Raw genomic sequence first — 22,652 nt, 5'->3', positions numbered from 1 at the left:
ATAAACTACTATGGTACGGTACGGGTACTTTAAAATTTAAACAAAATTTAAAAAATCGATTCAAAAGCATAATAAATTTTTTTATTCTTAATGATAAATATCCTATTGCATTAAATTATTTAAATAGGAATAAATTATAAAAAATTGAGAGAAGTATAAAAATAAATTATTTAAATTGAGACACGTCTTCTCTATTAATATGGTATATTAAAATTGATTAAAATCAAAATAATTTTAAATTTTAATTATGTAATATTATTTGAAAAGTATTAAATAATAAATAAAATAAATATTTAATATAAAATAAGTCACTTTAGTTGATGAGAAATAAAAAGTATATTATTTGAAATAAAACAAAGTTATAAAGTACTTATTCCAAATCATGAATATAGCTTTTCGCTCATCAGATGTATCAATGTTAAAGAAACTGAATTTACGATTTTGTAAATTTAATTCTTAGAGTTAAGATTAAGCATTTAAAATATCGTTTTTTAAGATGAATATAATATTTCTTATATATTTATTTTAAAATGATAAATAAATTTTTAATAAAAATATCATATTTATCCTTTCATTTTAAGAATTAAGGTTAAGATTTTCGTAAAAATTATATAAACAGTTGCCAGATTAATTTTTTGTCAGTGGCCCAGATACAGAGATTTTGACCCAAGAGGAAAGCGAGAGAACGAGACGGAACATTAATACGGCAATAGACCTAAAAAAATGATTAAAAAAAACTCAAAAAAATTATATTTGACCAAAATATTGACCTTAAAAAGGTATAAGAAAACAAAAAATCAAGATCATATTTTCTAAAAAAATATAATATAGAAAAAAATTACTTAACATAAAAAAAATCTTAAAAAATCATTTGATGAAATATTTTCTTTTAATAATATTTCTAAAAATACCATTGACAAAAAAAAGTATATTAATCTATTTGCTATTTAAACAACAAACATTTTGGTAGCATGCGAAGAAACGCATATATTTTCCTAAAATTTCGCTGGTAAATTACACAAATATACAACTAAAAGGATAAATTACAGCAAACTTCAAGATCATATCGTTTTAGCAAGCAAGGCCGGTTTTCTTTAAAATGAAGCACTTTAAAATATTTTATTTTTATTTGTAAAAGTTATATTTTTATACAATTTAAAAAAAAAGTAAAAAGAAGATGATATTTTCACATTTCAATAAAAATAAAGAAGATGTTTTCAACCCAAACACGTCCTAATATATGTGTGCGTCTGAATTTAAATATACTTGCTATAAAAGAAACAGGGAATACACAGATACAAGTGGATTTCTGATTCTGGAAGCTACCAATGCCCAATACTGATTTGAAACGCCATCAAAGACACGTAACATTTGCCATTTCAAGCAATTGAAAATAAGATATTTTCCCCTTTCATGTATTATGAAGAACATGTTGGATTACTTTGTTAGAGTTTCTACATATACAACTGCATGATTAGCTTAACACGCAATATTGTTAGAAAATTAATCAATACATGTTTATGAACATTGAGTAATCAATTTGTAATAAAAATGTATTTGAAAAAGTTTATTTAGTTTGTACTCTACACCCACACCCCACACAACACACATGTTTTAACAAGTTAATAATCTCCATACACTAGTTTATAACTTAAAATAATTAAATAAAGACATATAAATATATAAACTCTTTTGAATATACCTTGCTTAAGTTAAGTGTGTCAAATTTTCACGTTCTAATTTATTTATATACTTAGCTTAATATGCAGGCAATGTACACAACACTGAGTTTAATATAAAAATATAAGACTGCCAATAACTATATTATTATACCTCAAATAATAATACGGTTTTAATAACTTCAGTTGAGTTTAAACAACTAGTATAACAATATAATTTTATTAAAAATTAAAGTATTTATTATATTTGTATATCTTCAACGTATATTAATCATTTAAACTCAATCTTAAAAAAAGATTATTATTTAATAAAAATTTGCTTGACAATTAATAATTATTAAAGATTTTTAAAATTGAAATTTCAATCCATCTTGTTATTTATTTAATAAGTATTCCGGCCATATTGGCTAACAAAATTTTATCTCATATATACAGGGATAAATGACTCCAAAGAAAGTGTAAGGCTAAGATTAAAGAAATATTTGTACTTTTATAAATGATTATTAAATATTGTCGTGTGTTATTTTTTTAAAGATTTGCACAGTAAATAATAAAAAGTGTTTTATTTTAATATAAATATTTAAAATAATAATATAAAGGTGATTTTTTTATATATATTGTTATTAAAAAAAAATCCGGAAGCTGCTCAATGATTATCGTAGATGGTGAATTTTGAAAGTGGTTTTAGAGAGTGTCTCTTTTGTTTTCCACCTCAACCATAACACTGTAACCTTTTGGGTACATAATGAAATGCACCAAGACGAAAAGCAATGCAAGATTCACTTCATATGCAGACATTGCTGCTCACAAAGGAATCCATTGTTTCCTTTTCTTAAACCTCAAAGATGCATTGGACATATTTGCATGAAGATAAGGTTAAAAATGCAAAGATTAAAGCTAGCAATCGCCATTATTAATATTCAGACAAAGTGCCGAAAGCCGCATCAACTCACTCACCCTCACCCTATCACCTATCACTCCACTTGTGCATTCTTAAAGCTTCTATTAATTCACATCTATATATGTAAAATTAATATTCAATAAAAAAAAGTCTAAATTAGATGAGCGAATCCATGTTTTAAACACGTTTATAAATATTATAAATATAATAAAAAGTTAATTTTTAATTATTATATTATTTTAATTAGTATTAGTACAATGTTTCAAAAATTATCCAATTTATCAAAAGCAACTAATAAAAGTGTGTGTGAAGTGTTCATGTAGTATCTAAAAATGATATACATTCACGGTGATTGCGACATGATGCAATTATCGTTTAGAAATGTGGGTTCAATAATACTAATTTTTATTTACAATTTTTGGTTACGATTGACTTGAGAAAATTTTGCAGATTCAAGCAACAAAACGCTCTGTTAAACAAATCGACTATATAAAGGCAATATATATTAATACCATTGCGCTATCCCTTTATTATATTTGTCAACTCCTCTCAATTATCTACAATTAATTGGGTTGAGTTGTTTCTTATTTTTAAATTTTTTTAAGTGTGTGAAATGCCTCTTGATTTTACTATCTACTTTCTCTTAGATTTTGATAACTATATTTTGAGTTAATTAAAAATGTTTTAATTGATAATTTTGAAAAAAAAAATATGATTTTGCTAAAATGCTATAAAAACTTCAATCGATTTTTAATTTATTTTTATTCAATTTTTAATGAGTATTTAAGCATATATCATATAAAATAAGTAAATAGTATTTTTTAATTAAAAATTATACTATTTAGTGTGTGTTTATATTAGTTAAAAAATTAAGTTATTTCAATAATTAATTACACAAAATAAATTTTATATTTAGATATAAGTGAGAAGTATTTTTAAAATCATTTTTTATATCTAGATGGTATAAAAAAATCAATTTTAGGGTAAAGTTATAAAAAATATGAAGTTATGTATTTAAAATAACAATTATTAAGAATAAAACAAAAATAGAAGTTAACTATAAAATAAGTTAATAACTTTTAGTCATAAACTTAAAATTTTGTTTATTTTAAATAATTTGTTAAAATAATAAAAAATTATGAGTCGATTTTTTAATTATCGTCAAACAAAAATGAACAATATTTTTTACAACTTTTGTCAATTAATCAAGAAAAATGATATTTCTTAAATACACACTTAATATCATTAATATATTAAACTTTTAAATAAAAATTTATTATGTATAAATTATTTATTTATTTGTAATTATATATTAGACCAACTACTTTTTAGCTGTTCAAACTATTGTTAATTGAAAACTTTTCAATGATAGTTGTTTCTGTTTTGAGGTCTTTAATGATCAAACTTTCATTGTCGGTTTATTGAGATCTTTAATTTTAAAAACATTGAAAGTAATTGTTTTAGCATAAAGTAACAATTAGAATAATTTCTAATTTTCTAAAAAGCAGAGAATCAAGTTAATTAAAATAATACTTAAAAGATTTATTTATCAAAAGCTAAAATTTAATAAAAGAAAATGTAGTAAAGAAGGGGCACGATGAATTATTCCATTGACAAATGATCTAAACGCTTCTTTGGTGCACAAGTCATCCCATCCCTAAACCCTTACACATTTTGCAGTGCACGTGACAACATTGACCATATTAATGAAAAAGTTACATTTTTCACTTTAATTTCACTATGCTCTCTGAAATGGCAGTAATACTTGATTGGTCTCCACAATGGACAAGTCACAAGCACATAGCTAAGTGATAAGCATAAACAATTGCATCAAATCAATTATTTTGCATAAGGTTACCAAGACGCCACTGCTAACTAAGCTGTCAAAAGCTCTTTAATACATGCCAATTTTACTATAACAAGAATATGATCTTTATTTTGGTGTACCCTGAAATATTATTACACTAAGCACGAGCTAAATCAATCATACTACCAATTATAAACGTAGACCTGGTGTTAATTAAAGACGTAATAACTACTATTACGACCGTTTGTTAATTGATTAGAGATTGATTAACTAATAATTAGAGAGGTGACTTCCATCACAGTGTAATTTGTAGCCCTCCGATGTGACTTGTGTCCTATTTCTGCAATTTACTTCCATTTTTGTTAAGAAATTGATTGATTGGAGCAGAGAGGGAAGGGTTCATAAATCATCGTAACATTGTAGCGTGGAGTCCCAGTCGAGTTTCCCATCGTGGGTTGTGGGATCAGAATCAAACTGAAGATAACGATTGAAGGGGCATATAACACCAAAGAGTTAAGTTATATATTTTTTATTATTTATACGTATTAAGTAAATATTAAATGAATATATATATATATTCCTTTTTTACAGATAAAAGAATTTGTAAGAAGATTTAATGCCTCATTGATTTGTCGTTATAATATTTAATTGATTTTTTTATAATTAAAAAATAATAGTTACATTTTATTATGTATAAAATTTTAGTCAAATGCTGATCAATGTCTCATCAACACTCATTAAAGAATTAAAAATAATTTTTTAATATAATAAAAGTTTTTTCTAAAAAAATGTGATACATATATATTTTTCATAAAGGTTAACATTTTTTTAATTTTTTTAATCAATAATCTAAGACCAGTGATTATAAAATTTAAAATCTTATACCTTTTTATCTCTAAAAAATAATTTTTAAGTCAATTTTATTTTTAAAATAATAATTAATTTATAATTTAATGTATTTTTTAATTTTACTCTTAAAATAATTAATATCTCAAAATGTATTTTTCATCTTCTTTCTATTTATTTATTACGTAAAAAATTTAAAATAGATATAATAAAAAAGTTTATAATATTCTTAATAAAGATAAAATAATTAAATATACTTTAAATTTTATATCACAATCTTGAATCACTATTTTAAGATGCAGAAAAAAGGAAAAAAAAAGAAAGTACATATTTAACGGTGGTGATTATATTTTCTTCTGATCAGAATTAATTTAACGAATAATGTAAACAGGCTATGAAATTGAAAATTATTATTCAAAACGAAATAAAGGTAATTAATTGTGTTACAGTAAGCAAATACTGGTTTTTCTTTTGCCTGGTATTCAGGCTTCAGTATTTTCTGCTTTTGGGGGCGGTTTCGTTTTTGAACAAACGGAAACTTCTACACACACTACAAGGCTACCACCTTTATTCCATTGCTACTTTCATTCCCTTCTTTCCATTTTTATATTTCAAACAATCCTTAATTTTTAATTTTCAAATCAAAGAAAGCGATAAAAAGAATTTGCTTTCTTTTCTTCTGTTCACGTCTCGTCTTTTCTTTTCTCTGTCTCTGTGGTGGTGACCCCTATACTCATCAAACCAGAGGACTTTACTTGGGACCCACTTAACATGTCATAGCCTTATTGATCAATCTTACACGTGGCAGCGTAACATCACTTGCCCCTTTCTCCCTCTTCCCATTCCTTGCTTCTTTCCCTTTCCTTTTGCCTTCTCTTCACAATATTTAGACCTTCCCCTCCCACTCACAATTTCAGAGAAGCACTCAAGCTTCTCTGTTGGAAAAGAAAAAGAGTTGTTTGTTTCTCTCCTCTTAGCTACAGTGGTAATAATCGCCGTCATAGCTGTTAGTTGCTATTTGTTTCTGCGTGTTCATGGGATCATGTCTTTGGTCAGAGGAAAAAAAAAAGTTTTGATTTTTATTTTGCCTAGTTTCGTTTCTGAGTGCTTTTTCATCGCCCTTGTGATTTCAGTTTCTTGATTTTCATTTTATGTATGCCAAGTTTGATTAAGAAAAAAGGGGCTGGGGGGGGGGGGTGTTTTTGATAATCATTCTTGTGAATTTCTTGTGAATTGATCCTTCTGTCATACAGCTAGTGCCAAGTTTGAAACTTTCTGCCAAGTCTTAATCATGTAATTGAGAAGGAATTTATGGGTATTTATGTAATGTGCTGAATCCTTCTTATAAGATCATGCCCTTTTTTTTTTTTTTGTATAATAAATCATTATAATAATAATTATATTTATCTTTCTGTTGCTTTCATTACAAATTGCCTTTAAAGGGGCCTTGGGCACATGGGCGTTTCTTGGCTTGTGGTGATTATCGTTTTGTTACAAACTGTGTTTTGGAAACCTTAAGCCTTGGGATTTGCTTTGCCTTATCCGTTTTCCTTTTCTGACAGGAGGGAAAGTTGAAGGCTGGAAGTGATATGGTTGGAAAGGGTAATTTGAGGACTGAGGACTTGAATTTGTGGTTTGAGAAGCTTATGATGGTTGCTGGGAGTGGGAACAGTGAGAAAGGGGTGAACATGAAGGTTGGGGTCATCACAGAATGGAAGGATATTCCTGTAGAGCTTTTGGTTCAGATTCTGTCCCTTGTGGATGATCAGACGGTGATCACAGCTTCTGGAGTTTGTCGTGGCTGGAGAGATGCTATTTACTTTGGCCTTGCACGTTTATCCCTCTCTTGGTATATTGCTCTCTCTTTCTTTTAAGCCTTCTCTATTTCTCTCCAATTGGGGGCTTTATTTTGGTGAATTTTTCTTGGTTCCTTTTGCTTGTTTGTGTGAATTGATTTTTCTATGTTGCAATTCTTGATCCCGATGATATGTCTTTTGCTTGTTTTTCTATGAGTCCATTGCTCCTTTCTCCTCTGCAGCAAGCTGAGTTGCATCCTTTGCTTTTAGGGAATTGGAGAATCCCTCAGTTTGATGGGCATGTGATTGTAACTGGCATGTTTTCAATTACTTAAGAATGTGTTAGAGATTTTCTGATGAGAATTTTATGTGATATGTGGTTAAACAAGGGCTTTTAACTTGATAAGTTGAGCTAAGAGGTGTCTCAACAATTTTCTTTGCCAAGGTGTTGTTGTGACTGAACTGTTAAGCTGTCTGAACTGTGTAACGGAGGTTAATACTCTCTTTCTCGCCCAAGTAACTTAGGTCCTTTAAATTTCTGAAGCTGATTTCTGGAATAAATGTACTAATTTTTTAACATGAAAATATTGAGTTTATTAAAATTCTAAATCTTGGAAATCATGGCTTAGCAGTTTTTTCCTTTAAGTCAATGTGGTATCATGAATTTTTGCCCGATGACTAAAATCCATTTCTTAAAATTCCTTCATTTGCCTCTAATATTGGCCTCTTTTCAGAAATCTTCATAGAACACTTATTTTGGTTCAGTAGCAGGACTTGCTTGTAGTTATTATGGAGTTCATGGAATGTAGTAATGACAGGATTATATAATTAATCTCGCTGCAGGTGTAGCAAGAACATGAATAACTTGGTCCTATCTCTCGTTCCTAAATTCACAAAATTGCAAACTCTAATCCTTCGTCAAGACAAGCCTCAACTAGAGGATGATGCTGTTGAGACAATAGCAAAATGCTGCCATGAACTGCAAATCCTGGACCTCAGCAAAAGTTTCAAGCTTACGGATCGGTCACTCTATGCTATAGCCCTTGGTTGTCAAGATCTTACAAAACTGAACATCAGCGGGTGTTCAGCATTCAGTGACAATGCCTTGGCTTACCTTGCCAGTTTCTGCAGAAAACTGAAAGTTCTAAATCTCTGTGGATGTGTTAGAGCTGCATCTGATACTGCGTTACAGGCATGACTGTGGTAGACTAGTTGGTTTTCATAATCATATAAGAATTAAGATGGCTTTGATTTATAACCCATTGACTAAATGATATATGCAGGCTATTGGACAATACTGCAATCAGTTACAATCTTTGAACCTTGGATGGTGTGATAATGTTGGTGATATTGGAGTGACTAGTTTAGCATACGGGTGCCCTGATCTTAGGACAGTTGACTTGTGTGGCTGTGTCCGTATAACAGGTATTTTATTCAAAATTTCAATTATTTAAACCGGAATTACTTTGCCAAATTTGACGTTCATATTTTTGTTACATTACAAAATATCTGATTTTCATGAAAAGGCCACAGAATGTGCTTAGACATGAAAGTAAACCGGTTAAGATAAAAGTTTGTCTGGGTACGAGCTTATTTAAACACTTATTTAGTTAGTATTTTTTAAACGATGCCTTATGTCACAAGTTCAATGATAAAATTTGTTGAAATAAGTTAAAAATGACTTATTTTGATAAATTATACTAAGTAATTTATTGAAACAATCTAAAAAGAGCTTATAAAAGTCACAAGCTATTTTTATTAGTCGTCGCCATAAATCTTACAAACTAAAATATCTGATTTTTGGTTGAATGATTAGTGCAATTTTGACTTGGATGTTGATATTGCAGATGATAGTGTGATTGCATTGGCAAATAGATGCCCCCACCTGAGGTCCCTTGGGCTGTACTATTGTAAGAATATAACAGACAGAGCAATGTATTCCTTGGCACACAGCAAGGTGAACAATAACAACAGGATGTGGGGATCTGTGAAAGGAGGAAATGATGAAGATGGTTTAAGGACTCTCAACATTAGCCAATGCACTGCACTCACCCCTTCTGCTGTTCAAGCAGTTTGTGACTCATTCCCTTCACTACACACATGCTCAGGTAGGCATTCACTCATCATGAGTGGCTGTCTCAATTTGACATCTGTGCATTGTGCCTGTGCTGTCCATGCACACCGCACATTCACCTCTTTCCCTTATCCAGCTCATTAAGCACAACACACTTCAAGGAAGTGCCCTTGCCCTTGAAGGGCTCTGAGAAGTTAAAACTATAATTTCCAGCCCCCTTGTAGATATGTTTGTGTTGAGCTGCATGCAGAGACTTGAGTCCAGCTGATTATGTGTCACATCTTCAACTAGTCTCTCAAACTTGTTTTATCCCTGAATTGTGAAGCTCAAGACATTTTGGATGCCAAAGGTGACTATTTCCTAGTTAGCTATGTAAATTAATTGGGAGACATGGACTTTTAATTATGTATGGTTGGTTTTATGGAAGCATATATTCGAAGTATTTTTGCTTCTGCTCTTCAATTCGAGAAAACTAAGGTGGAATATTAGCCTTTGGCTGTTTTATACCGCTAAACAAAGTCATGTAAATTAAGAAAGTCTTATACCGTTAAACTGGCTGTTATCTGCTTCTATTGATTGTCATATAGCATGTTGTTTTACAAGCCATTGAAAATTAACTTAGAAAAAAACAACTTTTACTTATAGTTTGGAGAAACAGGTTCTGTCAATGCAGTTGGCGAAAGAATTTTGGTGATCTCTTCCATCCCATCAAAATTAAGGTATAAGATACCCGTTTGATCCAATAAACTAAGGCTTTGTTCTCTGATTCAGGGGAGAAGGAAAAGGGTTTTTTTTTTTTTTTTTTCTTTTCTTTTTTAAATAATTCTTACTTGATTTATTAAAATTTAGTTAGTTTTACAAACCTATGGGTCTTGTTAATGAATATACATATTATGTACGCAAATATTTTCATATAGGTAAAATGGCTTAAATTAAATAATTTATATAATTTTAATACAATACATGGTATTGTAATAAAAATGTTTAATTATTTATTTTAATTAGGAAATTACCTATTCGTATCATCCAGTAATTTGTGTTCCTTAATATTAAGTTTCTTATGAATACTTTTTATGTACTTGTCCCGGTATTTTTTTTTTTTAATTTGAAAGGGTATGATATCTATTATATGTAAATTAATAATAATTTAGTAGGTATATTTAACTCCTTAATTCTATTTTGATGGTTTAAGGTATTAGACTATATTTAATTTCACGTTTCTATCTTTTATTAGAAACTGAGGTTTCTCAATAGTGTTGAGAATTTTTTTAAATTCAACTTCCATAAATCACAAGATTTTATAGAGTAGGAGTTTATACGTTACATTATGAAATTAGCCAATTGTTATTTTTAAGTATTTTTAAATTTAAAATAAATTTTAAAAATCATACTAGATAATAAAGTGGTTAAGAATTGAGTTAAATTATTATTGGGCAGATAAAACAATATTGAAATCCTACTACGTTTTAAAGTATCGTTGAATTTACCTATCTTAGTATAAGACTATTACATTTTCTGTACACTTCACATTTCACAAATATTAATTAAAATTAAAAATTAAAAATACATTGAATTATTAATTTTAAATGTATTAAGTTTTATAAATTAAAAAGAGTAAATAATATAAATATTAACAATAAAATAATTTAGTATATTGAATTAAATAAATAAAGAGACAATTTTTAAATAAAAATTTCTATAAATATTTAAATTAAAAAGTAGATGCTTAATGTAAAAATGTAGTATGATAAGAAAGATAATTGACGTTTTAAAATGTTTGAAAAAGATTTTGAAAACATTCTTCTTATTTAAAAATTAATATTCATAAATTATTTATATAAGTTGATTTTAATTTTTCAACTAATTAGATGACTTGGTAAAGAAAAGGACAAGTGAAATTTATTGATTCATTTCTTTAACGACAACATGGCTTCTTTAAAAAAAAGAGATTATTAATGGCTTGCATTTTGTTGTGTAATATTTGTCATCCTAAGATGTTAACAATTATATGGATCACTTCCTTTTGTAAATTAGCTCTACACCGTTTGCCATGAATAACATACAAAATAGCAAAAAGAGGTCCTACCGGGAGTCGAACCCAGGTCGCTGGATTCAAAGTCCAGAGTGCTAACCACTACACCATAGAACCAAGTTTACAAAACAAATAAAATGAAGTTATAAACAATCCTTAAAAGCCTTTGATCAATTATATATATATATATATATATAAAAGCTAAATCATTTTTGAATAGTTACAGATAAATGATAAAAAGCTTGTCTCCAATATTCTTCTCTTTGGAATGTTTTTGGGAAGACTGGGAAACACTCTGATTAGAGCTGTCAAATAGGATTTAAATCCATGGATTAACCCTTAAAATTCTATAATTGACCTTAATTTTTATCAATCCATCTTATAATAGGGCTTACCTCATAAATAAAGTGGGCTAGAATACTTATGGTTGGGCTGACCCAAGGAGACCACAAATTTTGCTTCGTGAAGTACCGTTTTTAGGCAATTCGTGTGAATTTGAATTTAGGATTCATTTGAATTTTCCTTTTAAAAATATTCCAGATCGATTAATTAAAATCACTATCTGCTTTTCCTCTATTATCAAAATATTCCGTTGAACCACGGATTTTGTAATTTTTAAATTTTTATAAATGATCGAACAACATTACATAAGAGGTAACACCTTACTAAACTAATTAAAAGATCTTGCAACAAAATATATTTATGTTTTATCATGGTATTAGAAAGAAGAGCTTATTGGTCTTGGAAGGGTGTTGATGGCTCTTTTACGGTGGCTTAGAAAACCAAGGATGACAATGAAGTGACAAGTGAATTGAGGTAATGTTAGTGAGTGAAATTGTAGAATTTTGTTAGGGAGTGTTAGAGTTAGAGAGAAAGTGGGAATAACGAGATTTAGAAAAAGAAAACAATGGTAAAAGGAATTTTAATTTCGGTAGTTACTAATAATATATCTATTGTATTTTAATTCACTTATTTACATTTATTTTAAAAAATATGGCCCAAGTATTTATGGAGTTTTTTTATTTTAAATTATAAACTTTCTTATTTTTTATAAAAATTTGGATTGTTTATTAGAAACTTATTAACTTCTTGGTTGTCCTGAGAATCCCTTTTCTTTTAACCTGAGCAATTTTCTCTCAACTACAAAAATTTCAACAAATAACCCGTTTATTTCTCTAGGGTCAATAATGGATCATACATAAAAAAATTTGTATCAAAACATGAGTTGTTTTTGGGTAGGAGTAAAAGAATAGCAGCATCACATTATTGAATTATCCATTACAAAATAGGTGACGTTCATGTAGAGGAAATGGGCTGAAAGCACAGCCCACATCTTCATCTCTCTATTTATTTAAATTTTTTTACAACAAAATTACATATATCGTTAACAAAGCATTCCCTATTTCCTTTTCCGAAGAAATCAGTGTGTAGAAATAACAGAAGGCCATGCAGGGCGTGGAATCTGGATTCTTACTCCGATGTAAAATTGTATTATAACTTAATTAAAGCACTCTTAATTTTTTTTCATATTTTATTTTGTTAGTTGAGATAATTTTAAATTATTTAAATGATAATGTTAACTTTTTCTAACCAAACCTTAAATATCTAGAATGACAATAGTTTTGAAACATAAAAAAAAAATTAGTTTAAAATGGAGAGTATTTTTCTTTAAAAACAAATTTGAATGGTGAGTCCATTGAAGTGCATTGAAGAAACAGCACAATCCAAAAAAATTAAGGAAATAAAGAATGGACAGAAAACCAACGACAGTAAAAATATAGGAGTCCTTCATGAGACGATTGGATTTATGAAAAAAGATGAATACATACATACATATATATATATATATAAAACAAATTAAGTGAAAATACTTTATTATTATGAGAATATGAATAATAAAAATAAATTATTATAATTTATTTAAATAATTTAGATAAAAAACACATACAATCCTTTAAAGTGATTAGATGATCAAGTCGTTATCTACATTTTTGAATTATAAAATTAATATTTAATTTTAACTATTATTTTATCTATTTTTTCATATTTTCCCTCTTTAATATATATTATTTAGTTGTGATACATATCAATAAATATATAAATATGATTATAACAATATTATTATAAATTTATAATTTTAAAATAATAATATAAAAATTGACCTATCTATAATTGATCAGTTATGGTTTTTATTATTATAGGTAATACAATCATAAATTGTAGATAAAATGTTTTATAATATAGATATATCACATTAATAAAATTTATATTTATAAAATATTATTAATAATTATATATATTATAATGAAAAAAGAAAATAATATTATAAATTATATATTTCTAATGTATAATTGATTTATAATCTATGTACACTTTTTTTACACACTTTTTACCATTTATACCCTTAAAAATAATTTAAGTTTACATCAAATTAATTGTAAATATTTTTTCATTTCCATATTTTAATAAAATATTGATGATCGTTATAAATTAGATAAATTTTCTTTTGTTAACATTTTATTTTACTTTTTACATGAGAAACTAATTTTTCAAAACATGATTAAATGTTGAGAATTTGTTTGGCTAAAATAAGAGTAAAAAGATAGAATAATGTATATTTTTGTTGTTAATTAAATATTTATTAAGTTACACACATCGATAAGATTAACTAATTTTATTAACTATCTTATTATGTTAGACTAATGTAATTTTTATCCTCAGAGTATGACTAAGTTAGAAAAGAAAAAAATATAATAATTGTTTAAAAATATCTTTACTTTATTTTATTACCTCTCTCTTCTCTATTTTTTTTTCTCCTCTCTATTTTTATATATTTTTAAAAATATATTACAATTTTAAAAATATATAATTTTTTATATATTCTTAAAATTAAAAATATTTTATTTATATATTTTTATATAAAATAAAAATATAAAATTTAATTTAATAAATGTATAAAAAATAATTTTGTTAATTTTTACAAATTCATGTCATATTCTTTATATCAGGTCTACATCAAATATTAGATATAATAAAAATTTATCATATTCTTAAACTAAAAATAAATTTTACTCAAATAAATTATCTCAAATTTATTTATAATTTTTATTAACATTATAATTGAATTTAAACACTTAAAGATAGTAATTTTTATTAAAAAATATTTAGTATATTAAAATTAGAAAAATATGACAAATATTTTTAATAAAATATTTTCTTTCTTTATATAACGTTTATTTTAAAGAAAAGGTTAACATAGTTAAGGGCATTTATGATTCTATTTTTTGAGGATAAAAATATTCGAGTCTTAGCTGTCTTCACTGTTGATCTAATCTGCATCATTCAATGTCGTCCCCTTATTTCCTGAGCCCTTACTTCATGCAATCTCGTCATCCCTACTCTGGGAGTAATGACAGAAAAGGATAAACCGAAAACATTTTCAGAAATAAATATATTAATAATAAATAAATAATTGTATCCGATGATGTCAGATAGGCATTTTCTGAATAGAAATATATTGCTTTGTCTGATTGCTTTCACACCGACGTGTCTGTTTTTGTGGATAGGAAGGCATGCAAGGGTGACAGTTTTGCATGCAGACCGCAAGCCACGTCGAAGGATCATATAAAATGTTAATAAGTGTCTTAATTAGATATTGATTAATAAATAAAAATTATACAAAGTATTGTTAATATAGTTTCATTATGACATTTAATAAGAATTTAATATTTAATTATTCTTTAATCATTCGTTTGTAAGAAAAGTTCATTCAGTGACACCAGTCAACGGTGTTAGTGATAGTGAATACAGTTCTGTCTCCAAAAAACTCAAAAAGCTGTCATAAAATTATCGTTGATTATACCTTATTTCCTGGATGTGGCATATGTTATGATGGGAAAAGAAGGAAAATGTTCCAAAAAGTTAATTTGTAATGTTGGATTTGAACCACTTTTAGCATTTTGGAATAATGCTAGTAGCTTTTTCTCCACCAAATAGTCATTTAAGATTGTACGATAAAGAAATTAAAAACTACATTTAATTATTTTATTTTTATTAAAATTATTATAAAATATTTTATTATATAATAAATAAATAGAAAAAATATTGAATAAATTTTAGTATAATTATTTTAAGGGTAAAATTTAAAGATAAAAATTAATTTTATTTTAAAATTATAAAATGATTATTATTTTTAAAAATAATTCAAAAACTATTTTCAGAGGCAGAAAGAGTAATATTTTCGTAGCATTTTGTACTGCATTAATTACTGATGATAATTAATTAAATTTAATGTGATTAAGTTAAATTGGAAATATCGATAACTTCAAATTTAATACTACATCTAATTTTATTTATAATAATAAATAATAAATAATAAATACCTAATTCATTAAGATTAATAAAAATGTCATTAATTTATATTCTATTCCAAAAATATTTATAGCATTAAATGGTCAAATTACTATGTTATGTATTAAATAAATAAATAAATATATTCACTTTTATAGATAAAAGGTGAATACTTTATTAATACAAATTTTACCATAAATAAAGATATAAATTTTTTAATAATTAATATATTTGAAAAAATTCTTTCTTCCTTATATTTTTAAAAAATATTAGTAGTTATTTATCATAAATAAGAATAGAGGTAGTATAATTTATTTCTAATTATATTTTTAATTTTTTAAAATAGTATTGTATAAAAGAAAAAAATTTATAATATTTTTTTATTAAAAAGTATAACATTTAACAGTATCAATAATTAATTTTATATTACATTTTATAATTTGTAATAAAAATTTACTATATATAATTTTTTATTCTATGCAACATTGTATGTGTTAAATTTTTTTTTACATCTTTAATATATAATTATTACAGTTAAATTTCCAACCAAATATATTAAAAATATTTTGTTAATACTTGAAAGAGAAAAAATTTGTTTTACAATCTTTAATATACCTTTAAAAAGTTAGATTGAACATTTTAAAATGTTTAAAATAAACTTGCTAAGCAAATCAAACTCGAGTTAAATTACGCCAAAAATATTAAATTTATATATGCTTATATTTTATTAATATTTTAGAAAGTACTCACCGTAAAAAAAAAACATTATATAAAATATATGTTACATTTTGGTAAAAATTAAATTAAAAAAAATTAGAAAAGTAAAGGTGTGGGGATAGTACAATATGCGCAACTGAGTTGTTGAAAATGGTGGTTACATTAATTTTTTATATTATTTAAAATGTGTTTAGAAAAACTTATGAAGAGTTTGTCAATTTTTTTTGTAATTGTTTGAATAATCACGGTATAACTTATTGAAATAATTTTTAAAAATTTATGTCAATAAATTTTACAGTTTAATTTATAGTATAAAATCTTATGCTATTAATTAAATAAATCCTAAATTAAAATGTTTTCTAAATTCACCTTTTATCCAATTATGCAAACTAATTTCGTTTCTTCTTTGGTGATTAAATTGATGCAACGAGTTAAATATTATAACACATATAATAGATTTTACATAGACATTAATTAATTAACAGTGATTACTTTTTTTAATTAAATTTAAACACAAATAAGCAGAAACGGTTATTAACAAGTCACCGCCGGTAGTCATCGGATGAAAAACCTATTGCATATTAATTAAGTGAAAGGTTATTAATATTTTTTAACAGAATTTCAATAATATATTATTAGTTATTTGTTAAAATATATACAATAATACGAGTTTCATTTTTTATTTAATAAATTTAATTCATATTTTATAATTTTTAATAAAATTTCACTTCTCGAATAATTAATTAATGATACGTAAAGCACATAAATATCTTCTTTCTTATTTCAGAGGAAGAAGCTTTGAAAAACTCTGAATAACAAATTAGCTGAAAAACCAGAAAAGAAAAAAGATTAAACTAATAAAAGGTAACGGTTATTAAACTACTAAAAGTAATATAAAATGTTGTTGACGACAAAAAAAATTGCTTTCTGGACTAAAAATATATATAGTTATCCTTGCTGTATAAATGCTTGACAATAGAAAAATCTTTTTTTTGGGCCAAAAGTAACCGAAAGATATTATTTTATTCCTATGTTGAAATTTACTTAATTTATGTTTATTGACCAAATTAAATACTAAGAATAAAAAGGAAAACTAAAATGAGGTTCAGCAGTATCTGGATGGCAACTCATCAAACCTGTACCAAATAAACCTTAACGTTAACAATGGACCTGCTTGGTTATAAAAGCATCACCATAGCAAGGGAAGAAAACCAAGAAATTGAGTAAGTGCATTAGCAGCATTACCAAATATCTAAAACCTTTGAAACCATGGAGATTGAAGTGCCTGTTGTGATTGTGGGTGCAGGGCCTGCTGGCCTAGCAACCTCTGCATGCCTTAACAAACTTTGCATTTCCAACATTGTCCTAGAAAGAGATGATTGTCATGCATCTCTTTGGAGGAAAAGAACCTATGACCGCTTGAAACTTCACTTAGGCAAAGATTTTTGTAACCTTCCTCACATGCCCTTTTCATCTGATTTACCCAACTTTGTGCCTAGGGTTGAGTTTCTACGCTACTTAGACCGCTATGTCAACCACTTCATGATTTCCATTCGCTATAACCGAAATGTTGAGTCTGCTTCTCTTGATGACAACAATGGCAAATGGAGGATCGTTGTTAATGACACATCATCAAATGTTGATGAGGTTTATGTGTCAGAGTTTCTGGTGGTTGCAACCGGGGAGAACAGTAAAGGGTACATTCCAAACATTGACGGACTTGATAGGTTTGAAGGAGAATATTTGCATTGCAGCAAGTACCTTAATGGAAGAGAATGGTATGACAAAAATGTCCTTGTTGTTGGCTGTGGCAATTCTGGCATGGAGATCGCTTATGATCTCTCAAATTGGGGTGCAAATACCTCCATTGTTATTAGGAGTCCTGTGAGTCTTCTCTCTCTCTCTCCCTCTCTCTCTTCATCTATGTCCTTTACGTGCATTCTTCTTATTAATTACAAGACAAGATTAGAAGGCTAATTGAAAAAAATATAAATTAATCTAAAATAAACTGTACAATGGTATTAATTGTTTTTAAGCCAATTAACCTAAGATTCAAATATTTAACTAATGGTGGGTTTTTTTGCTTTAATGTTAATTTAATGATAATTGTGTGAATAGATAAATGAATAAAAATTCCATCTGTGTATCTAAATCTAACACATCGGTTTCTCCATGGTTATATATGTTCAGGTTCATTTTTTCACTAAAGAAATGGTGTACTTGGGGATGTGCTTGCTGAAATACTTTGAAATGGAGAAGGTGGACAAGCTCATGCTGCTTATGAGCAAAGTGAAGTATGGAGATATGACCAAATATGGATTGGCTAGGCCAACGGAGGGACCTTTCGCTTTGAAAAAAATGGGTGGTCGCACCCCTACCATTGATGTGGGTTGTGTTGGTAGGATTAAGAAAGGCAAAATAAAGGTAGCTAGTGATATATAATAATTTTATTATTTAAGTCATTAAAAATTAATATATCTTAATATTAAAAATATTTACTTCATTAATTCCTTAATGATGAGCGATATTACATCGATTTGACTGTCATTTTTATTTTATTTTTTTATATTTAGGTCTTCCCAGGTATTTCAAGCATAGAAGAAGGCAAGACAGTTCAGTTTGAAGACGGAAGATTTTGGCATTTTGATGTTATAATCTTTGCTACTGGATACAATAGCACTGTGCTGAAGTGGCTTAAGGTGCACCATAACATATATTATACATAAGGCTAATCTGAATAAACTTCTAATATTTATAAATAAATTGATAAAAACATTTTTTTAAAAATAAATGTAACTTGCAGACTTCTAATTTTTAAATTAAATGAAAAATATTTTAAAATAAGAAAATACATAAATTACCTTTAATTTATAAGATATATTTAATTCATTTTACTTCTTTATTTTGTTTTATAAGTATCTAATAAATTTATGCAAACTTAGTTACATAATTATTTTTGTCATTGAAAGTTTGATTAATGATTTAAGAGTGTGGCTGAGCAAGCTAGATCGAATTATTGTCGGTGTCATTTGCATGCAGGATTACAAAGATTTGTTCAATGAGAATGGAATGCCTAAAGCAAGTCAACCAAATCACTGGAAAGGAGAAAATGGTCTCTACGCTGCTGGATTTTCAAGAAGGGGATTAGAAGGCATTTCTTATGACGCCAAGCGTATAGCTGAGGACATCAATCTGACTATGAATTCAAGGAAGATGTCTAGTGCCGAGCCTAACTATCCATGCCTCAAATTCATAGATAACTGAGTTCTACATAAAGATATGAAGCATGCAACTGAAGTACCTTTTGTTTGCAGTCTGTGTGTATGGTTAATGTATGAACATTATATGGTTTTGATCCTTTTTTTTTTTTTCTTTTGGTGGTGTGTAATCAGCTATGTGGGTTGAATTAAAAGGGAGAAACAAAAGAAAATGTAAAAGCTAATATCTAATATATGCAGTATTTATTTACATATAACATACTCTTTGTTATGTATTTCTACGCTTAGTTTTTTTTGTCTATTTGCTCAAATTTCTTTCTTTATTAGAAAAATTAAATTAAGTGAATGGCGAAGGTATTCTCCAATTCGTATATATACAAGTCTCAAGCAATATCAGTGTTCCAACAAAATTTTTATTTTCACTTTAAAGGACAAAATGTACCAATTTGTGAACACATCGGTAATCTCCTTTGTAAAAATATTTTTCACTCTACAAATCCATAAAGATCAAATAATTGTGAACTACGGGACAAATAATCCTCAGTTGTTTAAGCTTTATACCTCACTAAATTGCGATATTTGTATAAAATACTTGTTTTTCTATAACTAAGCAAAGAAAGTTATATTAATCAAGGTTACTCCAATCCTTGTACAACCAAATGGAGGATTAAACTAAGCCTCACATCCAATTCAAATACATTCTTCGAGACAAGCAACAAAAAACCAGCCTTAGAGAAGGCCATGCCCTAAAACATATTTGGAATGTAAGAAAAAGGTGGTCTAATACCTCCGGATTACTAGCCAAAACTTTAACAAGAACATAACATTTCCATAAACTCTTTAATATTCCATTAAGAGGAATTAAATGAAAGACGAGAATTAGGTTTACTTTGCAAAATATTATAGGATAACTTTGCGAAGTAAGCCTTTGAGCTATCCATTTTTCAAATCTAAAAATCAAATTTGTCTTCACACAATGAGAGCAGCCCAAAATATTTCTCAACTTAATACACCACCCCGTCTTCTCACACAAAGTATCTCTTTCTCAATATTCAATTCCAACTCCAAACATTAAACTCCATTTGGGCCACAAAATCATGTTTAACTTCCACTAATTGAAACAAGCATTGGGAAAGAGATCGTTCAAGCACTGTGGATCCACTGCTTTTCCATTTCCTATTCCTTTAGTCACACCTTCAAATGGGCCGGTTTGGCGTTACATTTCTACCATGGTCAATATTTTGATAATGCCTCTACCAACAAGAGGATTTTTTCCTTTTGCCCCTAATAGAATACATTGTTAGAATACATTGTTGTCTCATAGACAAGTAGTTTATCTTTCCCAGCCATTAACCTTTTTCGAAAAAAATTATGATTTCTTTTCCGTGTGAACATCCACCTTATATTAACTCCAACTGCTAAGTCAAGATAGTTAAACGGAATGATACCAATTTTGCAATTTAAGAAAATAGATACACAATAGTTGTAAGAAAATCTTTTGCCATATTTATCTTAACTAATAAGGTTACTGACCTTTAACTCAAACTAATTCGAAACATCTCAAAATCTTTTGTAGCTATAACATTTTTTTATTTTTATTTTTACCTTTGCTTCTCCAATCCGGAAGTTATATCAACATTGTAAATAAGAGAAAGATTCATCCCTTGGATTCATTAAACTTCCTATGTTAAGAGTTTTTCTCATTAAATTGCTCAAACCCTCAACAACAATTACATCAATTGTTCCTTGATATCAAGAGCAAGCACAATATCAAAATCCAACCGAATATATATATTAAATCACAACAAACAGTAATATATAATGATCCTATATTGAATTCGTAAATTGTAAAAGATGTAACTGCAACTTCATTCAGTAGTCTTAGATTTATATTATGTTCATTTTTCTCTAGTAAATGTTAGACATATATGTTATTGTATTTAGGTTGACTTACCCTTCTTGAACTCTCTTTACTCAAATTAATTATATAGCGTGTGCTTGTTTTGGTCTCCAAATTAGAAATTCGATTTGAGGGAAGGAACTGGTTTTCACTTCTATACAACGTGTATCGGAAAGCATATTTCATTTGATCGCAGTCATTTATGATAAACCAATTCATTTTCTAATGTAATGTTTGATAATAATAAATTACAGATGTTGTCATCTCAGATTATGCCCAATATTTTACTTGTATTTAGTATTTGTCCGAAATAAAGAATTCGAATATAAATTAATTGGACTATTAAAACAGGTATTTTAAATCAACTCGAATATCGTTATTTGTTTTTCAGCAAAGATTATAGAAGTAGGTTTATTTAAGAATATTAAGACATTAGTTACAGAATCAAAATATATTTTTTTAGAAAAAATATATTTAATATTATTAATACATTTTTATTATAATTTTTAATTAAAAAAATTTATTAATTTTTAAATCAATATCTTTATTACACTCTCTAATTATTTGTAAGGAAGAAACTAGGTTGAATTATATTAAGTTTTGTAACGCTTGAATTTGCCCCTGAAATTTAAAATTCAAGTTTAATTTATATACTTGATATAATCATTTTGAAGATTTATTTAAGGGTTTGACTACTTTAATTATAATAAGATATTTTCAATTGCTAAAAAAATTATCATTAAACAAGCTAATTAGTCTAAATCTAAGAAAATAAATGTATTTCTAAAGTAAAAAATATTATTGTTATAATTATATAAACAAGTTGACCGGTTGACTTAAGAAGCGTTTTAAATGATTAAAATTTGACATTTTAACAAAATAACTTTTATAAACGTCTTAATTCGACTTATTAAATAAAAATATCACTTAGGCTAGGCCCTTAAAAAGTATCCTGTTGTATTTCCATCTTTATTTTTTGTCAGACCCTTTTTCAAAAACTGTCAAATAATTAACAAAATAAGCTTTTATTTTTTAAAAAATAAATTTTTAAAAAACGCATTAAGTTGTTCCTTATCATCCTAATCCTGAATTTTTAATATAAAAATAACGTTTTAAATTAATTTTATCAATATTTAATCATTGATTTTTTAAAAAAATTGAATTCTCAATATTTAATTTTTCAAAATTCAAACTACCAATGTTTTCTTCCTTCTATGTAATTAAATAACCAGTGGAGTAAGGATAGAAGGAATAAAATATTTAATATTAATTTTTGTCAGATCATTTTAATAAAATTAATCTGTAAAAAAATAAAAAAAATGAACTGTTTCA

At 26.9% G+C, this 22,652-nt stretch overlaps 2 protein-coding genes and 1 non-coding gene across 4 annotated transcripts; 2 read left to right on the top strand and 1 right to left on the bottom strand.

Annotated features, from left to right (window-relative positions):
• The first annotated feature begins 5,871 nt into the window (after positions 1-5,871).
• LOC113847982 (F-box protein SKP2B-like) lies at positions 5,872-9,879 on the top strand. Of its 2 annotated transcripts, none has more exons than XM_027477337.1 (5): positions 5,872-6,218; positions 6,796-7,082; positions 7,873-8,221; positions 8,313-8,454; positions 8,877-9,879. In XM_027477337.1, exons 2-5 carry the CDS (start codon positions 6,823-6,825, stop codon positions 9,245-9,247), a joined length of 1,122 nt encoding a protein of 373 aa, XP_027333138.1. In that variant the 5' UTR covers positions 5,872-6,218; positions 6,796-6,822; the 3' UTR covers positions 9,248-9,879. The 2 variants fall into 2 exon arrangements, with proteins under 2 accessions (XP_027333138.1, XP_027333129.1); XM_027477328.1 differs by lacking the exon at positions 5,872-6,218 and adding an exon at positions 6,667-6,709 and having other exon boundaries at positions 8,877-9,650.
• Positions 9,880-11,180: 1,301 nt separating this feature from the next.
• On the bottom strand, positions 11,181-11,252 carry TRNAQ-UUG. The gene has a single exon. It is a non-coding gene; the product is annotated as a tRNA-Gln (tRNA).
• Positions 11,253-17,471: 6,219 nt separating this feature from the next.
• On the top strand, positions 17,472-19,466 carry LOC113850927 (probable indole-3-pyruvate monooxygenase YUCCA11). The gene is made up of 4 exons (XM_027481441.1): positions 17,472-18,086; positions 18,393-18,626; positions 18,776-18,901; positions 19,242-19,466. Exons 1-4 carry the CDS (start codon positions 17,472-17,474, stop codon positions 19,464-19,466), a joined length of 1,200 nt encoding a protein of 399 aa, XP_027337242.1.
• Positions 19,467-22,652: the final 3,186 nt, after the last annotated feature.

This window comes from Abrus precatorius, unplaced genomic scaffold, assembly GCF_003935025.1.
Source record: "Abrus precatorius isolate BTA unplaced genomic scaffold, Abrus_2018 Scaffold10, whole genome shotgun sequence".
Lineage (NCBI taxonomy): Eukaryota > Viridiplantae > Streptophyta > Magnoliopsida > Fabales > Fabaceae > Abrus > Abrus precatorius.
This window is presented reverse-complemented; position numbering and strand designations above follow the sequence as displayed.

Coding starts and splice junctions, on each gene's coding strand:
- LOC113847982 (XM_027477328.1), top strand. CDS start 6,689: ATGGGCGTTTCTTGGCTTGTG. Junction 6,710..6,795: donor TGGGCGTTTCTTGGCTTGTG/GTGATTATCGTT, acceptor CTTTTCTGACAG/GAGGGAAAGTTGAAGGCTGG. Junction 7,083..7,872: donor GCACGTTTATCCCTCTCTTG/GTATATTGCTCT, acceptor ATCTCGCTGCAG/GTGTAGCAAGAACATGAATA.
- LOC113850927 (XM_027481441.1), top strand. CDS start 17,472: ATGGAGATTGAAGTGCCTGTTGTGATTGTGGGTGCAGGGCCTGCTGGC. Junction 18,627..18,775: donor TTAAGAAAGGCAAAATAAAG/GTAGCTAGTGAT, acceptor TTTTATATTTAG/GTCTTCCCAGGTATTTCAAG. Junction 18,902..19,241: donor CTGTGCTGAAGTGGCTTAAG/GTGCACCATAAC, acceptor ATTTGCATGCAG/GATTACAAAGATTTGTTCAA.